General features: G+C 62.6%; 1 protein-coding gene across 1 annotated transcript in view; it reads right to left on the bottom strand.

The window, feature by feature from the left end:
* The window catches only part of RXRA (retinoid X receptor alpha), a 115,826-nt gene extending 96,696 nt beyond the window's left edge, over positions 1 to 19,130 (bottom strand). Inside the window, exon 1 of the mRNA XM_030818141.1 lies at positions 18,823 to 19,130. Within this exon, the coding sequence (XP_030674001.1) occupies positions 18,823 to 18,850 (28 nt within the window). The 5' untranslated portion in view covers positions 18,851 to 19,130. The remainder of the gene's footprint in view (positions 1 to 18,822) is intronic.
* Between the last annotated feature and the right edge of the window lie 3,282 nt (positions 19,131 to 22,412).

Genomic DNA, 22,412 nt, shown 5'->3' with positions numbered 1-22,412 from the left:
GCAGCCAGGCCAGACATGCGACGTCGGCTCCCGCCAGAGCCCCCGTCCTGCCTGTGGCCTTGGTCTCTACTTGATGGAGGCCACCAAGGCCAGGGCTGAGGCTTCTCCAACCCCAAACTCCAGATCCCTCCACGAGGATCCATGCCAGTCCCAAGGTAGGGCCTGAAGTGCAATGAACCAACCAGGCACCCCCACTGCTGACCACCCAAGGGCACACAAAAAACCATCAGGCTATGGCCCAAATTTCCATCTCCTTCCTAGCAGCTACACTTCATGAGCACCTGACAACTGGCCCTCCACAGAGCCGGCACAGCCGTGGGCTGTGCAAATACCAGCTAAAGGGGGATACATTATCCTCACTCACCCGGTGGGGACACTGAAGCCCATAACCGCCAGGGCACGTCCACTTTCATTTTCTCGGCCACTGGCAGTGGTCCCAGCAGACCAGGGGCTGCCACACTCGCTGAGCTGGAGAGAGCTGGAGCCTGGGGTAGAGAAGCCACCCGTCCACACTGCAGCTCGAGCACTGGGCCTTGTGATTCTGGCCGACTGTCCCCAGGCACACGGCCCAGGGGTGCAGGAGGCAGAGCCCACTCTGAATGGTTGTCACTGCTCCCCTCCCCAACTCCACATCCGCTGCCCAACTCTGCTGGGTCCACACCAGGCACGGGGCCCGCACAGAAGCCGCGTCCCATCACTACCACCAGTGTGTTGGGACAGGAAGCCCAGTGCCCACAGAGCGTTGAGGGAACCTAAGCTCAGAAAGTCTCCTACGGAAGGCAGCACACAGACAGACACCGGGCAGAGTGGGAGGCTGGTTGCTAAGGGGTATGGTGGTGGGGCCTGCCTGGCTCCTGAGGATGGAGGGGCGTCCGTGGCCAGGCAGCAGTGAGAACTCCACCCTGGGGAGCCACAGAGGGCGCTACACAGCAGAGAAGCACTGTCCTCGGAGGCCAGGGAGATGGAGGGGAGAGGGCTCCAGGACCCAGGGCCTGGGATCCAGCCCCGTCCCAACCTCCTGTGGGGAGCCCCCAGAGAAAGGAACCGAGGACTCCGCTTCCACCTTCGTAAGAGGAATCTAAGCCTTGGGCGGGTGCCCAGGGTTGGGGGTTTTGTCAAGAAACTTAGTTTCCCCCACCCTGCAGCTGCTGAGTCAGGAGCAAAGGGGCGGGACCCCAATCTCAGCCCCTTCCGGCGGCAAAGGCAGGAAGCTGCACCCCACAAGTCTCTCCAGATACCAGGCTAGACAGACCCCAAGCTGCAGAGCCAGCCCCCTACCCACTCCTCCACCCAAGGAGGAGACACACCACAGCCTCCACACGTCGGTGCCAGAGGAGGCTGGGAAAAGGGAGGCCCAGGGCAGGGTGGGGACAGACCTGTCCACGTTTGTACTGCATGGGCCCCGGCCTGCTGGGTCCCTGGGGCCAGCTTCAAGCACAGGGGACATTGGGCTCAGGCCTACAAGGATGGAAAAAGAAGGGCAGAGCAGGCACACATGCCAGGTGGAGGGAATGGCTTGAGAGGTGGCACAGAGGTGGGGCCACATGGGGCACGGCCCCCGGGGACCTCAGCAGGACTAGGCCCCATGAGGAAGGGCTGCATCCTGTGGGGAGGGCCTATGGGGAGATGGCCACCCCACTGTGGTAGGGCCATGAGGGCCAACGACCGGCCAGAAGGTGAGAAGGCGCCAGAGGAGCTCATCTGCTGACCCAGCCAGCCGGCCCCGCCTTCCAGGAGGAAACACTCTTTCCCACAGTGGCAGAAGATCCTCTGCTTGCAGGAAGAACGCAGGCTCCCTCAGCTCAGTGCCGCGCCCAGCTGGGGATGGGCAGATGGAGGGTTGGTCCCGAGGCCCCCAGGCCCGTGACAGTCCGCCAAGTGCACACCCGTCTCTCGTCTGGCTACCGAGAAAGATGGGGATAGGGCAGGGGACGCGACCCCTCAAGCCTGTCAAGGTCGCACCCAATGACTGGTCTCGCTTCCTCGCCCTGAGCAATTCCTAGGTCCTAGGATGGTTCCAGAACTAGCTGCCCCTGCAACCACTCCTCCCAAGAAAATGCTTCTTCCCATGAGATACAACACCCATGCCCTCCTCACGTTCCTTTGCCCTACACTGAGCGGCCCCTATTCCAGGGGCTGCAGGATGCTGATGGGCAATCCTGCATGAGCCCCCAGAACCCAGAAGAAGAAACTCCTCTTCCCAGCCCTCAGACAAAGACACTGAGGTTCAGAGGGGACCCCAGCCAGGGCCTTCCCTGCTCCCAGGCAAAAACTGAAGGACAGGCCTTACTTCAGTCAACCCTCACAACCACCTGGGCAGCAAGTGCCCTCACCCCACTTTGCAGATGAGAAAATCGAGACTCAGAGACAGAGACATGCTGCCCCAGGTCATAGGCATGTAAAAGGTTTTCGTGGAGCCCTGAACTGGGGGCTGCAGACAGCTTCCCTGGCTCCAGGGCAGGAACCCCCTCCCGATCTCCCAAGGCCAAATGCTCTGGGCCCAAGACGCCTCCCAGGGCGGGGCAGGTGGAAATCCCATCATCTGCTGGCGCCTCTCTAGAAGGAGGTCCCCCACCACCGCCTGGGCCTCGGGATTGGGTTTCCTGGCCTCTAATCAAAGGATTACCCGACAATCCCCGGCACCCACACCTGCCTGTATCCACAGTCATGCCACCCACATCACTCACATACAAAGGGAAGGTCACTGCAGCGGTGGCAGGGCCACAGCCACTACCTGCACTCAACCTGCTAAGCCAGCCAGAGCAGGAAGGGCCAGGAAGGCAGGTAGGCAGCCTTCTCCGCTGTGCTGTCCACTCTCCTATGGGGCCAGGTTCCCCCAAACCCACCGGGTCAGGGCGGCCCACACCAGCCATCTCAGCCCTGGAGACCACACATGGCCCTATGGGAACCACAGGGGCCTCCTCCCGCAGCCCCGCAGCTCCACCACCTGCCTGGGCTCACAGCAGCTCCAAAGCAGTCCCTTGCCCCCAGCTTGCTGTTACCACTCTGCCTGCACCAACCCACTGCCCTCCGCTGACAGCAGGAAGAGGCCGCATAGCACGCCGTCCCAAGTGCAGGCCTCTGGGGCCTGACCACCTGGGGGACCCCTGCTCTCTGTGCCTCAGTTTCCTGGCAGGGAAAGGGCAAGGATCGGCCCCTCCCTGCCCACAAGCTGTGTGGCCTTGAAGATCGGCTCAGCCTGTCTGAGCCCAGGCCCCCTCTGTAAATGAGGGCAACTCCCTCCCCCAAGGTTCTGGGAGGGCAATGGGCTTGGCACAAGCTGGTACCAGGGCACCTGGTGCACTGTGGCTTGCTACTCCTCGACCCAGACCCCTGCCCCTGCCGTCACTCTGGCCTAGGATCCACAGTGGGTCCGGGGCTTTCTCCAGCCTGATCTCACAGTTCAGAACCCACTACCCACCAAATGCCAGCATGAGAGCCCCCAGCCCAGGCCCAGCAGAGTGCCTTCAGGGAGACGCCTCCCCATGCGGGGTCTTCATGTCCCCCAGCCAGCAACACCCACCATAGGCAGGCTCCAGCTGGACGGATGCTCTGACAGCCCCTACCCCCGGGGTTGGGCTTCACAGACCCTGGAGCACAGCGGACCCTCAGCAGGTGGGGCCAGGCCAGCAGTGGGCAGAGCCTCAACAAACCCAAGCCCAGCCCTGCCCAGCCAGGCCCCAGGCAGTGACGCTGCCAGTCATGCACCCAGCTCCAAGACCACACCGCCCAGTGCCTCTACCTCCCAAACTCCAACCTCCAGCCAAGACCCAGAGGAGGGGTGGCAACAAACGGTCACACACCAAGATGTTCCCCTGCCACCATGCATGCCCCAGGGTGCTCCCCGAGGGCAGGAAGAGGCCAGCTGCCCTGGAGCTCCCAGAAAGAGAGGAGCTCTGCCACCAGGTGTGTGCCGGCCGAGCTGTGAGCCGGCCCAACCCTGGGCCACCCACGCCCATGCCTCCTCCAAGGTCCTGGCCTGGGCCAGGAAGCCGGGTGGAGACTGGAGGGCGGGGGCCTATCTCACCCAGAGTTGCTAAAAAGAGCCAACGGGGAAGTAAAAATAGGAAATAAAAATAAAATGGCTCCAGCCAGGCCTGGTTGTTTGTGTAGGAAGCAAGGCCCCTCCCCAGCCAGCAGGGAGGGCTCGGCTCCAGGTCCCTCCCAGAGGAGGAATGTCCCCCGACCCTAGCAGCCCCCAGGACTGCAACCCCATGCCAGAACCCCAGGCTGGAAGTGGCTCAAAGAAGAGACCCAAGAATCTGGGTTCGAATCCCGACTCTGCCGTTAACTGGCCACATGGTATCGGGCAAGGAGCTGAGCCCCTCTCTGTAGCTCGGCCTCCTCATCAGCGCTGGGGTGCAGGGAAGGAGGGAGGGTGCCATGCTGTGCTGGGCACACGCTCCAGGTACCACCGCCCACGGCAGGGCCTGCGGTCACAGCTCCGGCCACCCACCTCTCCCTGTCCCCACCAGGGCCCTCCCATCTGCGCCCTCACTCCACCCCAAGGTGGGCCATCAAGAGGTGAGGGCACGAGGCCAGGGTCAGGAGACAGCCTGGCTGTCAGCTCACCCCGCTTGCCAGCCGTGCCGCTCTCAGACCTCAATTTCCTCATCCACACAATTAGAGGAAGCCTTCCTTCCTCTCCTTTCCTGCAAGGCCTTTCCAGGGTTCACATGAGGCTCATTCGCACTAAAGTGTGCTTGACTGACCCTGGCTTCAGGATCGGCTCAGCTCATTCTCCCAGGGCACAGAATTCCGCAGAAGACAGGCTCCTTGCTCCTGGAACTGAGACACCCCAGCTAGAGGGCCAGAGAGGACCGCTTGGGCCACAGCTCACACATCCAATCCACCTGCCCAGCCTGGACGGCATGCGGCTTAGGCACTGCTGGCATCGCTCAGTAAGGCAGCTGTGGGCCAAGGCGTGCATCGAGGCTCATGCACCGAGACTGTCTGCTTAGGTGCCTGCGGAAAGGGATCTGAGGGCTTTGGGTGGTAGGTGACACCCACCACCTCATGGCAGGCAATGAGCCGGTGCCACATGAGCCCCACTGGACCAAAACATAACTGCTTCAGAGTGCTCCCTGGCACTTCCTAAATAAAGCCCCTTGGCCCTCGCTCCTGGCTTAACAATTACCATCCCTGTGCCACTTCCTGGGAGCTGGCTAAAAGGTCAGGGGGTGACATCACTGGTCTGCCCCAAACCACCATCCCCATGATGGTCAAAGTCTTTCTAGAACATATATCTGCCTGTAGCCCTCTACAGCCCCCTACAGCTTCTCATTCTCCTGTCCTGGACCCCCAGCACTCAGGACCCTTAGCTAAGGAGGGAGCCAGACAGCACGGGCAGTGGCCAATCTCAAACCTGGACTCGCAGGCGCAAGGTGTGGGGCACAAGACACACAGAAGCACACACAGGCACACATGCCGACACAGCACGGGCACAGGGAGACACGAGGACACAAGTGCACACGGATACGCGCTCACACAGGGACAGGGACAGAGGGACACAGACATGGGTGCACACAGATACAGGCTCAGACATGGATACAGATGTGCACAGAGGAACACACACGGACGGGTGCACACAGACAGGTTCACACAAGGGCACACGCGTGCACACTCACATACATACACAGGTTCACACACAGACACACAGGCTCACACAAAGGCACGGGTGTTCACAGACACACACACATGGGCTCACACACACACAGACTCACACACACACAGGCTCACACACACACAGACTCACACACACACAGGCACACATACAGGCTCACACAAGGGCATGGGTGTGCACAGACACACACACGGGCTCTCACACACACAGAGACACACAGGCTCACACACACATAGACTCACACAGAAACACACATACAGGCTCACAAAAGGCCATGGGTGTGCAGAGACACACACACAGACTCACACACACACAGACTCACACACACACAGACTCACACACACACAAGGGTGTGGGCATGCACACCCACACACAGGCTCACACACAGGCACACACTCACACAGGCATGGCACCCACACACTGTCACACACAGGCTCACAGGCTCACACGCAGACAGAGGCTCACGCGCACAAACCCTGGCTGGAACCCCAGCCACACACGTAAGCCTGTCTGTCCCTTCGCTCCATGCTGTTCTGGCTCCAGGTGCCCAGAGGAGGGTCTGGGGAGGACCACACGCCCCTGAAGAACAGGCAGGGAGGAAGGAACAGCGCAGAGGGTGCCATGCCAGCCACCTCAGTCCTGGCCTTTCTGCCAAGAGCCCTCCAGGCTGGCCAGAGGGCATGAGAGGGTCCCCACAGACAGGGCACAGGGAGGCAGGGCCCTGAGCCTATGGGGCCAACCCCAGGGGGGTGACCACCAGCCCTGCCCCGACACCAGGCACACGGGCGGCGACCTAGGTCCGGCTCTGAGTCCCCAGGTCCCTGCCGGTATGGGCACTGCCAGCGCCAAGCAAGGCATCCACAGCAGGAGGCAGACAGCAGTGGTGACAACAATCGGCTCCTTGTTCTCAGAAAGGCGGCCAGGCAGACCTGAGGGAGGGCAGAGGGGTCAGCAGGGAGGGCAGCACGGGGGCTGTCTCCAGAGTCCTGGAGGGAGGATCTCTGGGCTCTGGGGTACCCTGGAGACTCCCAAGTCCCAACAGAGGCCTGCTCGCTCCCCCGGCCTCACCCGCAGGGGTGGGCAGCGTACAGGGGTCTGGCCCCAGGGCAAGGCCGGGGTGCCGGCTGCAGGGAGAGGGGCACCAGCTGCCCCCTCCGATAACGAGTTCGCAGCTTATCAGCCACATCCAGGCTGCGTGGGCTCCGGCAGCCAGCCCCTCCCCTGTCCCCACCAGCAGCCGGCTAGCATCACTGCTTCCTAGGCAGGAGGCCTAACTATCCACACACAGGCAGGTCCTGGCCACTGACTGCGGCCAGATGCACGTAGGGACACGCCTTTCCCAGCCAGCAAGAGTGGCAGTGACCTCCCCTGTGACCCCATGGCCTGGGGGATGCCAGCCCAGGTCAGAGGGACCCAGGTGCCACTTGGGCTGGAGGCCCATCAATCTGGGACCAGAAGTGGCCTGTGTCCTGTAGCCAGGGGGACCCTGACATGAGGAGGCCCTTTCAGTGCCACAGCTGGCATTTGTTCTTTAGAAACCATGTCCAACAGCAGCCATGGGGAGCCAGGAATGAGCCAGCAGGGGTCGAATGCCTGGCGATGGCCATGCCCCACACACCTGCCCGTCCTGCCAGCCAGAGGGAGGCCCAGGGACAGTGCAGCAGAACCACGCACCTGTCTTCTGTCAGGGCTCCTGACACCTCTGTCCCTCCCTGTGGTCACTGCCCAGCATTTCCCTCCATGCCCTTGCTGAGCCCTAGGTCATCTGTGGCTGCTGCTGACCGTCCATCTCCCCCGCTTGCCTGGCAGCCCACGAGGGCAAGGACCTGCCTGTCACATCCTCAGAGCGGCTCTATACGGAGGGGCCCTCCGTGAGCACTGGTGGCACACTGACCCATCTCTCCCCCGCCACCTCTCAGGGCTGGCACGTGGCCACCTGAACCAAACGAAATCCGCCTGTCTAGTTTCTTTTTGGAGAGGTTCAAGTTTTGCATTCTACATCTGCTCCAAGGACATCCAAGAATCTCTGGGCGACCCCCCGGGGGGAGGCGCACTGCGGTCTGATGCAAGGGAAAGCAGAATCACGAGCTCTGCCCTGGAAGCCTTCGATGACGCAAAGACACAGGTGTGAGGACGAGACACTGGCTTTTCCCAGGCCAACTCCTACGCATCCTTCATGACCCAATTCAAAAGCCCCAACTCTCTGCATGCCAGGGGGAGCCGCTAATGCCTCCTCCGTGTCCCTTCTGTCTCCAGTACCTCCTCCCACCACCACGCTCACACACCATCTCCACCCCAGACTGGGGTCAGGGATACCTTACAGATAAGACAACTAAAACCCAAAGAGGGGTAAAACTTCTGGTCCAAGGTCATACACCATCAAGTGGCAGCACTGGGGTCCATCCCAGGCCATCTGACCCCAGGGACCACTACCGCCCGCTTGAGGGCTGAGCCTGGCTCTACTGGGCCTCCCTGGTGGCCAGCAGGAGCTCGATGGACGTGGATGGACGGACGGACAGATGGATGGACGGACGGACAGATGAATGGACGGACAGACAGCAGGCAGGTGGGAGGCATGCTACTTCCCTCCTGGCTGGCCTTGACCCCCACGCTGCTACAAGTTTCAACAAGACGTGCTTACCAGCAGAGGAAGGAGCCAGGTCCCCAACAAGGGCAGGCATTTGGGGCTGAGCACCCCTCCCTCTCTCAACCTGGGAATCTGAGTTCAAGGACTCTCAGGCTCTGTCCAGCAGCCGGCAGCAGACACATCTCAAACACGCTGAGCACTGGTGGGGCCTCGCCACAGGCAGGGGCACCCCCCAGCCTAAGCCTCAGCCTCAGCTTCCACCCAGGGCCCCCAGGGATTGCAGCTGGCCCAAGGAGTCCTCAAGGACAGTCCCAGACCCTCCCATCTACTCCCACTCCCAGAAACCGACGCCAAGCTAGACACACAGCAGGACTTCCCTTCCCTGGAAACTCCAGCGGCCTCCAGAAGGAGGGGGATTCAAGTCATGGTCATGATTTGAGAAATCCACTTTGCAAGGAAGGGGCTCACCCGTCACATTTCTGAACCTGAGGGGCGGAGGGGATCAGTCGGCTGACCACATGAATTCGTGCCACAAACTTCATGAGGCTTATACGGCACCTGGCACTGTGGGCTCAGCAGCCGCAAAGATCTAAAGCCAGCTCCGAGCCATGAGAGGGGGTGCCTGGAGCCAGCCCTGTGTTGAAAAAGACTCTGAGGTCTGAGGGCCCCATGGGAAGAGGAGCAGGGCCCATTCAGCGACGTCCACCGAGGCTCCAGCCGGCCACAGGCGCACAGCAGCACACTTCCCGCCGTGGACTCTGCCTGGCATCCTTCCTTCTATTTTCCAAATGAGGAAATCAAGATGAAGAGGGAGGAAGGGACATGCACCAAGTCACAAAGTCCATGTGGCAGAGAAGACCCGGGCTGTGAGCATGCCATTGCCCGGGCCCACTGTCTGCAGGGGCCTGGAGGCCAGCTCTGCGTTACTGCTAAGGGGTGACGGCCCCTGTGGTCCCGGCCTCGGGAGAAGGTGGGTCACACAGGACAGAGGGATGGATAGCTCCGACCTTGTGCCCAGGAGACTGAGGGGAGGGAAGAGGAAGGCCCCGCTGCCCTTCCAGTCCTCACCCCTCCACTGGGCCCGGGACGGTGCGGGTGGTACTGCCTGCCAGGCCCGCCTCGCCACTGTCTGTGCCCAGAGTGACCTGGCACCCCTGACGAAGGCCCCGCCTCCCTGCCCTACACCTCGACCTTGATCCTGGGCAGAAAGTCCGAGAAGGGGTGGGGTAGGGGCAGCTGCACCGCCTCCTGTGGACTCTGCTCACAGTCAGAGCTGTTTTCCTCCCTCCAGGTCGGGAGAGGGGCGAGAAGCCATCCAATAGCCTGGCACTCACACAGGGGGCTCCCGGGTAAATGGCGCCTAAGCTGCCCACAGGGAGGGGCAGGGACCAAGGCAGGACCACAGGGCACTACAGGGACAGACCAAGGGACATAGGAATAGGCGGTGGAGAAGGGCCCCAGCCGCTCCTCCCAGTAGTGAATACACCCTGGGAGCCGGAGCCCCAAGGTGGGGCACCACACATGGGCGCCAGCAGGAGTCACATTCCAGACCCGGGCAGGAAGGAGAGGGGACATCAGGCCAGCTGGGGGCGGCCAGGCTGCAACGAGGCCCACCCCCAGCCTGGCTCCTCACAGGGTTAATTATTCCCAGGCCAGCTGACCATAGCCCCATGTTCACAGGGGTCCCCACCAGCACAGACCTGGAAGCCAGCCAGCAAGGGGCAGGCCAGAGGATCCTGGTCACACAGTCAGATCCTTCAGAAACCCTCCAGGAAAGCCCCCCACTTATGCCCGCACGGGCATCCCTTCCCCATACCCTTGGCTGGAACCAGATCCCCCTGGAGAGAATCCACCCATTGTCTCTGCCTTGATTCCTTCCCCACTTCCCACCCAACAAACTCCTACTCATCCCTCAAAACCCAACTACATCACCTCCTCTGTGAAGCTTCCCTGACCTCCCCCAGGCAGTTTATGGGTGAGACAACTGAGGCCTAGCGAGGTGAATTTGCTAGCCCAGGGCCATACAGCCTGTGACTCAGAGGGGCGCTCACTCATCACATGGGGCAGCCTACCTCACCAGTTAGTTTTAGATATGAGAAAATCAGTGAGAGGTGCCTAATGAGGTGGGAGAGGCTACAGAGCCACGTGACACTAGGTGGAGGCCTGGCCTCCATGCTGGGGACGATGGGGTGCCATAGAAGGTTCCAGGCAAGGAAGGTCAGTACCCAAAGAGAGAAGGACTAGCCTGGCCTTGAGTGATAACCGTCACGGGGACTGACCCCACTCATCTGTGGCCCCTACTGCCTCTCCTCTGCCAAGCCCCCAGGCCACCACTTCCCCATTATAAGCTGCACATCCCAAAAGTGCTTCACCACAACACGCCCAGTCCACATCCAGACCCACCCTGGCTAGCTCAGAGCCCATGGCTTCCTGGACCCCAGGACTCCAGGCCCTACCCTAGCCCAGGTCCTGTCCCCTCAGCTGGGGAGGGCATAGAGCCATTTCCCAGGGAGCTAGTCCCCAGAGTGCCACCCTGACCAATGGCCAACAGCGTATCAGAACAAAGCCAGGGAGCCGGGAAGGCCAGGCAGAGGCTTTGACAGCCAGAGGGCCCCAGGGAAACTGAAGCCCAGAGAGGGGAAGGCACCTGCCCAGGGCTACACAGCAGCCCGGTCAGAGAGCAACCCCACCATGTAGAGAGCTGAGTTCGAGGGACGGCTCAGCACACATTGCCACCGCCACGGCCCATGCTATCACTGTGGCAGTCAATGGCACTGCTGCCCAATGCCTAGTCCTATTTCTGAGGAGCAAACGGTCACCAAGGTGGTCCTCTGGACACCAGGCCTCAGTTGACAGGAAACCAGGAGCTGGAGGCGGCCTGCCAGCCTCTCTCCAAGGCACCAGGTACATCCTCCCCAAGCACAGGCACTGAAGCCACTGCTGACAGGCAGGAGAGATGCTTTCGATCCCACTCTCTAAGTCAAGCGAGCCCTTCCTGCACACCTGTACTGGGTGCTGCAGGGATGCCCTCGCCTCAGAAGGGCCCTGCCCTCAGGAAGCCTGGGAAAAAAGAGGCTGGATGGGTGGCTGGCACGTGGAGAGCTCCCACCCACCAGGCACCTGCACCAGCAGCGGCCTCAAAGCCAAACACAGGCGTGGGATCACCCCACGGCCCTCGGGCGGGAGGAAACTGGGCAACAGTCAGGCACAGACCCAGCAGGCTTGCCAGCGGGAGCTGAATGCAGGCTCTGGGCACCAAGACCAAAGCTGCAGCCCCACCCCAAGCCCTGTACCGTGCACACTAAGGGGACTGCTGGGCACCAAGGACGGCAAGTGGGCTCTGGCTGGGGAGGAAGGCTGAGCCTGCACAGGTGGAGAGGGCACAGCAGGCAGAGGGAGTCCCAGCAGAGGCACAGGGCGGCCCAGGCCCGAGGGCGCCCGATTCAGAGGGGCTCGGTCACAGCAGCTGTTGGGAGCCCAGCCCAGCGACTCCAGCCACCTGTGCTGTCACTGCCTGACCTCTGCCCAGGGCCAGTGTGGACACTTAAGCTAAATTGGTCAATTACAGGATACTTAGATCCCTCCCCGGGGCTTCCCAGCCTCACTGCATTCTGGGCTGCAGCACCAGGAAGCCTGTTGAATCAGTAACCTCATTACAGCCGACGGCCGCACCCGGGGTTGTCTTTGAACTCCGAGGGTTTATCCATGGCGGCTGGAGGATTTACACACGGCCTGGCCCAGGCCCAACTCACTCTCCCCTCCCCTCAGCGCCAGAGGCTCCAGACCCCGCACGCACGGCAGCAGTCTGCACCGACACCCATCACCCCCAGCCCTGGCCCCAGGTACAGCTGGGGAAACTGAGGCCCAGCTGGAAACTACTGTGGCTTAGATGGCCAACAGAGGTGCAGGGAGGCCAGGCACGGCCTCTGGGTCACCCCAGAGATAGGTCTGTGACCAGGGACTTCCCGGCGTCCCTCATGCCAGCAGTCAGTGCCTGGAAGAGGCGCTGGGGTTGAAGCCAACCATCAAAGACAGATGTGGGCTGTGCAGGGCAGACCCCGTGGCAACTTCTCACACAGAGACCCTGAGAGTCTCTGATCCCCTCAAGGACCCCTCAATGTCCCACTCCCCAGCCCCGAAGTCTGGTCCCCTCCATGGTCTCAGCATCCCTGACCCAGCCCCAAGAGGCCCAGCTGCTCTGCTCCCCCTGGACAGCCTGCCCCCCACTTCATCCAGTGCCCGGGGAGTGCAGGAGGAGCCAGGGCCAGGGAAAAGGTGCCTCACCCATACCCATGCCCGGGAAAGACGACCCCCAGGCCAGCCCAGGGACCTGGCCTAAGCCCCCAGGAAGACGCTAGGAATCCTCCACCCCCTTCCCAGGCTGCCATGCTGAGGAGCCCAGCCAGGGCAAAGGTGCAAAGCCATTCATAGGGGCCCCAAGGCCCACCTGAAACCCGTGAGCCACCTGGCGAGAGTCACTTCCGCCTTCCAGGCCTTGCCGGGCTGCCTCCAAGCCACCCTCTGCACAGCACTGGTGGCCTCATTCCAGCCATGAGCACCATGCTGGGATCCCCCAGTCTCTGGGTAGCCATGCACCTGCGCCCAGCACACAGGCTCTACCTAGCCTCACCTCACACGTGAACCCCCTCCTGGTTCCAGCCCTGCAAGCCCACCCTTGCATCCTCACCCCTTTCATCCCCTCCAGGCCAGACCTTGCTGTCCCTACCTCTGGGCACCCCTCCCCCACCCCTCCTCCACAAGTAGCAGGACCAGGCCAGCACCCAGCGGGCGCTCCCTAAGCCACGTGTGGACAAGCCCACCAGCAATCCCCGCCTCCCCAGCCAGGGTTGTCAAGGCTCTGCCAGGTCACCCTGGGAAGGCTGCGGCCGACGCCTGCATGCATGGGGTGGGCCGTGTGTGCTGGGTTAGGACCTCAGAAAGAACTGTGCCCCTGCCCTGCCCTGCCCTGCCCTGCCCTGGGACCCAGGGGGTCCAACCTCACTCCGTCCACTCCCCCAGGTAGCTCAGGAATTTGCTGCAGACAGTGCTGCCCCGGTGGCGTGAGGAGGTGGGCAAGCCACAGTTCCAGGCTGGGCCTCTGCTGCTCACCCAACTACAGCTTTCCACCTGGGAGTGGGGACTTCTCCTAGCCACCACCCCAAGCCAAGGACAACCCTGGAGTGAGGATCAAGGGGTCGCCACTCCTTAGAGGGCCTTCAACCAGCACAAGAGGCCGAGATGCCCAGTCCCAGGGCACAGAGCTGGCATGGTGAGACCTCAGCCCTCCACCAGTGTCCCCACAGAACAAAAACCTCATTCACTCGGGCCAAGACCAGCAATGGGGCTCCCGGGAACCAGCATGGGGCACAGACCCAGCCTGGTCGGTGAGCAGCCTCTGAGGATGCTGAGAGGCAGGAGGACCTGGGGCAGCACAGCCCCCACCCTGCGGACAGGTCCTCCCAGCTGGAGCTCAAGGCGGCCCCTGCTAGTCAAGTGCCTGAGAAAAAGCAGGCCCCATAGCGGGACACAGAGGCTGGCCCACAGACCTCACCCAGGGTTCAGTGTCCCCATCCGCTAAGTGGGCTTGTCTCTGTGACACCTCCAGAAGGTCCCAAAAATAAAGTCCCTGGCACGCAGCAGGCGCCCGCTGCAGCCATCGGCACCTTCATGGGGGCAGGGTGAGTCCTGGACAAGTTGGGGAGATTTAGAAAAAAAGGAGGCCAACAAACACAGCAGGGAGCACCGTGCTCCTTGGGGGACCCCATGAGGCCAGGCTCACTCACGGGCACGCCAGGACACAGGCCAGCGGCCAGCAGCGCCAGGTGAGAGCCTGTGACTCCGTGTGTGTGTGCAACGGTGAGCGTGCACGCACCCAAGTCCTGCAGGCGGTCCGCACCCGCTCTCCCCACGGCGGCCGGGCCAATTTTCCTTAGCTGCTTTCTGCTCCATTTCACGCTCATTCAGCTGCTGAGCTAGACAATTGCTTTGTAACTCTAGGGTGCAATTTCCCTGTCTGTGAGGCGCTGGGGCACAACTGCTCAGAACATCTCACACCAGGCTCGGGTGGGTGTGCAAACCGCAGTCCCTCGCCCCACCTGCTTTCTTGGGACTCTGAGGAGGGTCCCTGGAGCGGCACAGGGGCTGGTCCCAAGGACCTAGCAGCAGTGAGCGCTCTCCTATGGTGGGCCTATATCCACAGAAAGGGCTACCTCAGTGTCCCCGACGTCCTCTATGCCTGAGTCTGTTCCTCCACACCTGACAGCCCCCAGCAACCATCATGGCCTGTTCTGGTCCAGTGCTGGAAACCTGGCCCCACCTGACCCAAGCAGGAGGCACAGAAAGGACCTAGCCACAGGCTAGGGGAAACACCCCACAGACTCCCCCCGAACTCCCAGCCAGCCTACGACACGCCAGGCTGCCTTCTCCAGCATTTGGAAGAGCCAATGAGTGTGTCCATTTTCCAGATGGACAGCCAAAGCCCCAAGAGGCCAAAGGGCAGACCAAGCAGGCGGCGAGGACAGAAGGCCCAACCCCAGGTGGCCTGACCACCGGCCCAGCAATGGGACACCCCCTGTCAGAACCTCTTCCTGGGAAGGTGCTGATCCCTGCAAAACCACCACTACCTCCATCCTGCAGGTAACAAAGGCCCTGAATGGGAGAGGGCAGAGAAGAGGAAGGAAGGATGAAAGACAGAGCTGCACCCTATAAAATGGAAACCTACAGGCAGGTGGGCAAGGTGCAGGGGGAGGAGGGTGACCCCTCTACCCACACCATAGCACCCTGAAACTCATCAGCTTAAGAATCTCAGGACAAAGGTCTGGAAGGTGACCGCCAAATGGACACCAGCCCCCAATAGCCACGGGCCAGCCCCCCAGGCCCCTGTGGCCCTAGACCCCAGCCTCATCCCTAGCCCAGCAAATGGCCAATTCCCATGAAAACACACCAGTTAATGGGCCAACCCAAGGCCCTGGCCACCAAAGCCAGCTAAAAAATACAAACTCAAGCCTGGCAGAGAAGGGAAGGAGGGGCAGGTCTTGGCTTGCAAAGCCCGGGTCCCAGGGACAGTGTCCCAGGCCTGAGCCAGCTGGGGGTTGGGGAGGGCCTCTGCCCTGTGTCTGCTGGGACAGCTGTGCCCTCTTCTCCAGAGGACAGGCATTGCTCACCACTCGAGGTCCCAGCCCTGAAACATTTGACCCATGGCAAAAGCAAACGGTCACCCAAGAAATGAAACTCCCCAGGCAGCCTCCACTGGCACCAGGTGGACATGTAAGGCTTTCACCCCACCCCCACACCACCTTCCATGCAGCTGAGGTCTGTCCCACCCTCTCCTGATGCCAGAGCCCCCTGCCACATGCACAACCAGCCCCCAGGGGCAGAGGGGCACACCCCTGAGTACCCCCTGTTCCCACAGTAACTCCACAGCAAACCCTGCAGGCACCCTTTCCCAGGGGAGGAAACAAGACCACTGATGGTGACCTCCCGCACAGCCATGAGGGAGATGGGGCAGGGGCCAAGAGAGGGCAGTCAGAGGGGCCTCCTGGTGGAGGCGAGCCCCCCACAGGCCCTGAAGGACAGGCACAGCTGGAAGAACCACCAGGTGCTGGCAGAGCCGGGAGCCAGTCACAGCAGCTGCCTGTGTGACCAGGGCTGCCGGCTCAACCTGCACCCCACACCCCAAGGGACTCAGAGCACCCGCCCCCCACCAGCCCTTCCTAGGGGCCCAGCTCGTCCCATCCACATCTGGGCAGAGGGTCACAGTTGCAAACTCGGGTCCAGGCCCAGCAGCCAGCCCTAGGCAAGGCTGGAGGCTAGCAAGCCAGGGCCACCATTGGACTGGGCCATTTTTCTCCCCCTGACACCTCCCCAGTCAACAAACGGGGCCCCTCCAGAGTTTACCAAAACAAACATCCTGCCGTCGGGCAGCGCCCGCGCTAAAAGACGCCCTCGTCAGGCCCGAGCGGGACTCCAAGCCCAGCCTCCTGAGAGTCACATGACCCTGTTATTTCGGGAGGCCCCGGAATGTGCTCTATTTTGGGTCCCAAGGGCTCTGATGTTACCAGAAGCCCCTCACCCAGGCTGCAAGCTCACCCCGGCCCCTGAGTGCCCCAACTCCAAGAGTGGTCAGTGGGCCTACAGCTTTGCCACCGGGTCTCTCCACAGGCGCATGGGGTCTGGTGCGGTCTGAGACCTTTGGACTCTGTGGACTCCGCCTGAGTCCCACCATTCAGGATAAGGCCAGCTGGGGCCTTCTCCCCGACAGGCGTGGGAGCGTGGCCAGCCCCGGGCAGCAGGGCCAGGAAGCTGGGGCTGCCTCTGGCGAGTCCCTCGGCCTTGCTTTCCTTCCAGATCTGGACGCTGGACTCATCCCTGCCCTCACTGAGCGGCTCGGTGGGCACCGACTGGGATTCTCCCCCGGCCCACGAAGCCCAACGGCAGTGAATGCTGGGAGGAGGAATCCCTCTCTACCCCAGACCCCAAAAGCGGCTGGGCAGCTGTAAGGGGTGGCCGAGTCTCCTCAGCAGCTCCAGGTCTGACCGGTCGGCCAGCCGGGCCAAGACAAGCCAGGCCCTCCACCACTCACCCCGAGGAGGGATTAGGCTGTGTTGACAAAAGGGCTTAGACAAGTAGCCGCTTAAATGGACCTTCGACTGCTCTGGACTTCAGAGCTGGTCACAAGCTTAGAAAAAAATAAAATGTAATCAGAGCCCAGGACTCTCTGCTCAGCCCTGGGGCGTGGGCTGCCTGGGAGGCCATGGGCCGGTTGGGAGAGCTGCTGCTTGAGAACGGAAGACTCCCAGCTTCCTTGTGGCAGGGGAGTGCCCAGGGAGATCCCTGGGGCAGTGGCTCAGAGGCACGACCTCTCCTCCTCACAGGGACTCCAGCAAGCCACCATGGGGACTGGGCACCCTTGCTCCCTCGCCCTACATACACCAACTCCGTGGACAATCCCTGTCCCACCCAGAGCATTAGAAACAGGGACCTGTTCGGTTCTCAGTACTCAGCTGAGGTGCAACCAGCCAGGCCCCTGCCACGTCCAGGGGCCAGACACTGAGCTGAGCATTCTTGTTCCAGAGGAATCGTCTGGGAGAACCTAGCTCTGTGTGTGTGGATGTGTGTGCACATGTGTGAGTGCAAAGCTTTAATAGAGAAAGGCAGCCCCAGCCCACTCCACACTGCACTCGGTCACAGACACCGCAGCATTCCCTCCTGCCTCACACTCAGCAGCACCACGCGAGCTGGGGGTGCCAATCCCAAGTCCACCACTTTGTATCCTGGGGGCTCAGCCTCTCCCAGCCACTTTTCTCATCTGCAAAATGGGCATGAGCGCCCACCCCTGGAGGCTGAGCCCTGGAGCTCATTCCAGGCCTCGAGCCCACCACTCCATCATGACAGAGGCAGGGACTAAGCGTTAGGTCTGACAAACCCGGAACCCACCGCCTGCCCTGGTCATGGGGCAGCACACCTGCCTGTGAGTAGCAGAGGTACTCAGACTCTCACCCTCACATCCAGGAGGGGCTAGGTCCATGCTGGCTCCCCTTGATGCCCCATCTCACTAAACATCCCTGCAGCTACACTGGCTTCTGAGCACCTCCTGGGGTGGCCAAGCTGCACCCCAGGCTGCAGGGAGGGTGGGCAGGAGGGGCTACGGATGGCGGGGGCTTCATTCATAATCAGCTGTTTCAATTTCCATTCAGCACAAATCCTTCACCCGGCCTGACAGCCTGGCTGCCGTCCCACCACCAAATTAATATCCTTCCCGGAGCTCATTTATAAAGTCTCCCCCTTCTCACTAGCTTCCAAACCCTTGGGAGGGCAATGGGTGGGGGCCCCAGCCATGCCCTCTCCCCGTCCTCGGTAGGTCTGGGCCTGGAGTTGGCGGGCAGTCTGGGATAGGAAGCTACGGGGCGGGATGGCAGGAGGAGGAGGGAAACTGACCCTCCGCGCCTCTGCGCTGTCCTGCTCACAAATGGAGAGCTAGCCTGGGAGAACACCCGGGGGTGCCAGAGTGAGGGGCCCCATTTCTGGGATGGGGCCTTCCCAGCTCTGACGTTCTGTTCATACAGCCCCCGGGGGACCCTGCCCACCCGGGCGTGGGCTGCTTTGGGGATAACAGGGTCCCAGTCTGTCTCCCGGGCGGACACACACTCAAGGGCCAGCGGCCTGCTGGAAGCCGCAGCCCGACGGGCGGGCGGCGCAGAGGCCGCTCGGGGCCCAGCGCGCTGTCCCGGTCCCCAGGCCAGGGAGGCCGGAGCCGCGGAGCGCAGAAGTTGCTCCTCCCGCTCCGGCCGGGTTTCTGTGCGGCGCGGCTGCAGCTAGGCGCCGGGGTGCAGGCGGCCGCCGGTGACCGGGAGACCCCTCCTCGTCCCAGGCGAACCTGCCACCCGCCACCCGGCCCCTCCGCCCGCCCGCTGCCCAGCCCCGCCCGGGCCCCGCGAAAAGTTGCCCGGGGTCGACCCCCTCCTGGCCCGGCGCCCGAACTCACGCGAAGGTCGGCGAGGGGTCCGAACGGGGCCCGGGCCGGCGACCCCCGCGCGCGCCGCCAACGCGCCCCCTGCCCCCTCCCGCCAGCCTGCCCCCGGCCCCGTCCCCGCCCGGCCCGGCGAGCACTCACCGAGTGGCAGGAAATGTTTGGTGTCCATGTCTGCGACTAACTCATGCCCGGCCGGCGGCGCAGGCAGCGGGCGGCGGGCGCGGCGGCCCCCGGCGCGGCCGGCCCGGGCCCGGGCGGCGGGGAGCCGGCGGCGGCGGTGGCGGCGGCGGCGCGCGGAGGCCGCGGCGCGGCGAGTTGTTGCAAAAGTCGCCCAACAATGTAAACTACTTGTGTCTGCGCGCCGCCGCCGCGCGCGCCCTGCCCGCGCCCCCGCCGCCGCGCGCCCGCGCCCCGCTCCGACCGCGGCGCTGCGGCGCCGGCGGGGGGGTGGCGGGGGGCCCGCGACGGGCGCTGACTCGGCGCAGCGCCGCCGCCGCCGCTCGGCCCGCGCCCCGCCCGCCCGGCCCCGCCCGGAGCGCGCCCCCCTCCGCCGCCGCCGCCCCGCGATCGCCGCCCGCCCGGCCGCCGAGTTGCGAGCGCCGTGCAAACTTGCGAGTTCGCCTCCGCCAGGGGTTCCCGGGAGCCGCGAGGAGGTGGCGTGGGAGGGGGCGGGGCGCAGAGGGAGCGGGGCGGGGGCGGGGGCGGGAGCAGAACTCCCTCCCCGGGCCCGCCACACACTCGCGCACACACACACTCGCACGCAAGGGCCCGGAGGAGGCGGAGAGCCGGGCCGGGAGCCCAGCGGCCGGGCCATTGTCTGCGCGGCCACACAAAGCGGCCGGGCGGTGGCCGCGAGGGGACCCCGGCCCGGGCCCGGCAAGCGCAGAGCGGGGCGGGATGGCCGCGGCACCCATACCTCGCACCCCGCCGCGGCGGACACGTGGGGAAACTGAGGCCCGGGAGTGGCGATGAGCCCCCAACGCCAGAGGACGAGCTCCTCGTCCGGGGAAGGTTTCGTCTTCCGGACGCTACCCCCGGTCCACCCCGCACTTTCACGCCCTACCCCCACGGAGAGACCCACGAGCCCACCGGGAACGAGCAGGGGCGCGCGCTTCGCCTCCTCATCGACCCGCACTCCTGGGACCCCTCTTCAAAGGCGCCAGGCTGGGCAGGCGCTGCCCGGAGTTGGACATAGACTTTGTGGCCGGTGGCTATTTTTATACCCTGGGTAGTTCTCTGCCTGACTTTTAAATTCACGATTTGTTTGAAAACGAAAGGAAGCACTCGGGCCCCGGGACAGCTCGGGCCTCCTCCGCGCCGCGCGCCGCCCGCCGTCTCGGGCGGCAGGAATTCGGATTTGGGTGTGAGCTACCTGTGCGCCGCCAAGCCCAGCCTTCCTGAGCAGGCGCCGAGGCGCCCCGCCGCGCCCTCCTTACGCACCCCCACCGCGAGCTTGCTGCCCGCCTAGACCTAAGGGCCCGGGCTGCGAGGCACAGGGGCTGACCAGTCACGCAGGCTGCGCGTGGTGGCCCGGGTCAGGGGATCCTAATGGGGAGGGAGGTGAGGAGGTGATGACCGCGTGTGGACAGCCATGACACGGCCCAGAGATAACAGCCCGAGACCAGAGAGGTGTCCTGCTGGCGGGGTGCCCCTCAAGTCGGGCCACCCGGAGCTGGGTTCCACGAGGGATCCGGTGGCCTGTTCCGGTGGGAGGTCTTGGTTCCACTTGGGACAGAAGTGCCCTGGTTGGGCAGCCCATCCCCAGCACAGCCAGAGGCCAAGGCAGCCCTCTCCCCCTCCCCCTCTTCACTGACCCCTGGGCCCCTACCAAAGGCCACCCTGTCCCCCCATTCACACACCCTGTCCAACAGGCAGCCTGCCCCACTCCCCCCGGGATGAGGGCCACTGTTGACACCTGGTCCTCACCCACTGTGGTCACAGCTACAACAGACCCGCTTCCCCACTGCACATGGTATGCCGGCCCAACCCACTGCCCTTCTAAAACTGAGCTCCTCCTGCCAGGGAGGGGGACGGCAAACACAGGATAGGACTGAGAAAGAGCTCCCGTAAGCGCCAACATACACTGCACAAGTGCCATGTGCCCGCCCGGTTCCAGGCCTGTCTCTGTCACTGCTTGGGCCCGTCCTGACTGTACTCAGGTGGGGGGTTTGGGGGGGTTCCCAGATGGACAAGGCCTGGGCCAGATTGCAGGTCCACCTCCTACCAACCATGTGGCCTGGCTGGGTCACTTCCCTCCTTGTATCTCAGTTTCCTCATCTGTAAAGTGGGGAACAACCACTCCCACCTCACTGAGTCACTGAGATGACTAAATGAGATAATATGGAGAGTTGGCCCTCAGGGGGAGGAGCTCGGTGTGACAGTTACTGTGATGATGATGATGATGAAATGACGCTGAATTAGGCAGGCCCTTCGCGTATGCTCAGTGCTGGGAGAGCAAGGCTCTGTCCAGCCAAAGGGCTCAGGCAGCTTCTGGAATCACTGGCTCTCGAGTCAGGTTTTGGAGCAGGGAGGTTCCGTCAGGCAGTGGCCGCCCAGGCAGCAGGGCCGGCTGAGCAGCGGCCTGCAGAGAGAAGGAGCAGCAGGCTGCGGACGGCAGGTCAGGACACGCCAGGCAATGGTGGGAAGGCTGGGCTGAAATGTCTGAGGTCACCTCCCAACAGTGGGCGGTGTGGCACGCTGGACTCTCCACCCCACCCCCATCTCACTCCTTGTCCCTGAAAACTCGAGACTCAGGAGCTGTTGATGCTTGGAGTCGAGGAGGCACATGCAGACAGATTTCCATGTGGGTTCCTCTTGGGAAGGCTGAAGGTTCCAGAAGGGCCCTCTGTTCCTAAGAAACACCGGAAGGAGTCATCCCCTGCTCTAGAGACCACGTGGAGAGCGCACGGAGTCCGGAGTCCTGCAGATCTGGGCTCACATCCAGCCTCTGTGCCCACAGACGGTGAATGGCTCTCAGCCCCGCCTTTCTCTTCCATGGGGCAGGGGCCTGGGTGCTCGGCTGCCGAAAACACACCAGGTCCTTGATGGAAAATGACGGTGCCGCTTGTTATTTCTGTGGCCACTATTTTTTATCCTCCCCCTCAGTTTGGAGCTTTTTGGTGCAAATGATTCTACACGAAACCTCCCAGGATAGTGGCTGCCCCATATGAAATGGCCAGGTCTGAGCCAGCCATGGAAAAAAACACCCCAGCCTTCCCACCATGTGCTGCTACAGCCAAAAATATTTTTATAGTAATATCCATTTATTCACAACCTGCGATCTAAGAAGGTTTTGTCTTTTTGTGTTTTTGTTTGGGCCTTTTTTTTTTTTTTAATTTCCCTGAGGGATGCTTTTTAAGGTACTTTGGCCTATTTCATATGCCTGTCTCGGCTCAGTCTTGTAAACAGTCCCGGGAATTGCTTGTCGAATAATATTTTTAAAGGCCGGTGTCTGTGCTGGCTGAGCATGAGGAAGCTGGCGTCTGGGTGGACTGCTCCCAGAAGTTCCCAGGACACCAACGGGGCGCTAAGCTGCTTCCAGAGGCTCCCTGTGGTCCTGAGCTGGTCACTAGCAGGACCTCACAGGGGTTTGGGGAGCTCGGCCTCCAACAAGGCAGGCCAAAGGCTTGGGCACTGCTGGGCAAGGTGGCCCAATCTGTCCCCAAGCACCTTGGCCTAAGGGGGCTCTGTCTCACATCCGCTGTGGCTCCTTTGGGGACAACACCTTTTGT

The sequence above is a fragment of the Nomascus leucogenys genome, chromosome 8, assembly GCF_006542625.1.
Source record: "Nomascus leucogenys isolate Asia chromosome 8, Asia_NLE_v1, whole genome shotgun sequence".
NCBI lineage: Eukaryota > Metazoa > Chordata > Mammalia > Primates > Hylobatidae > Nomascus > Nomascus leucogenys.
Note: the sequence above shows the minus strand (reverse complement) of the source record. Positions and strands in the feature narration are given on the sequence as shown.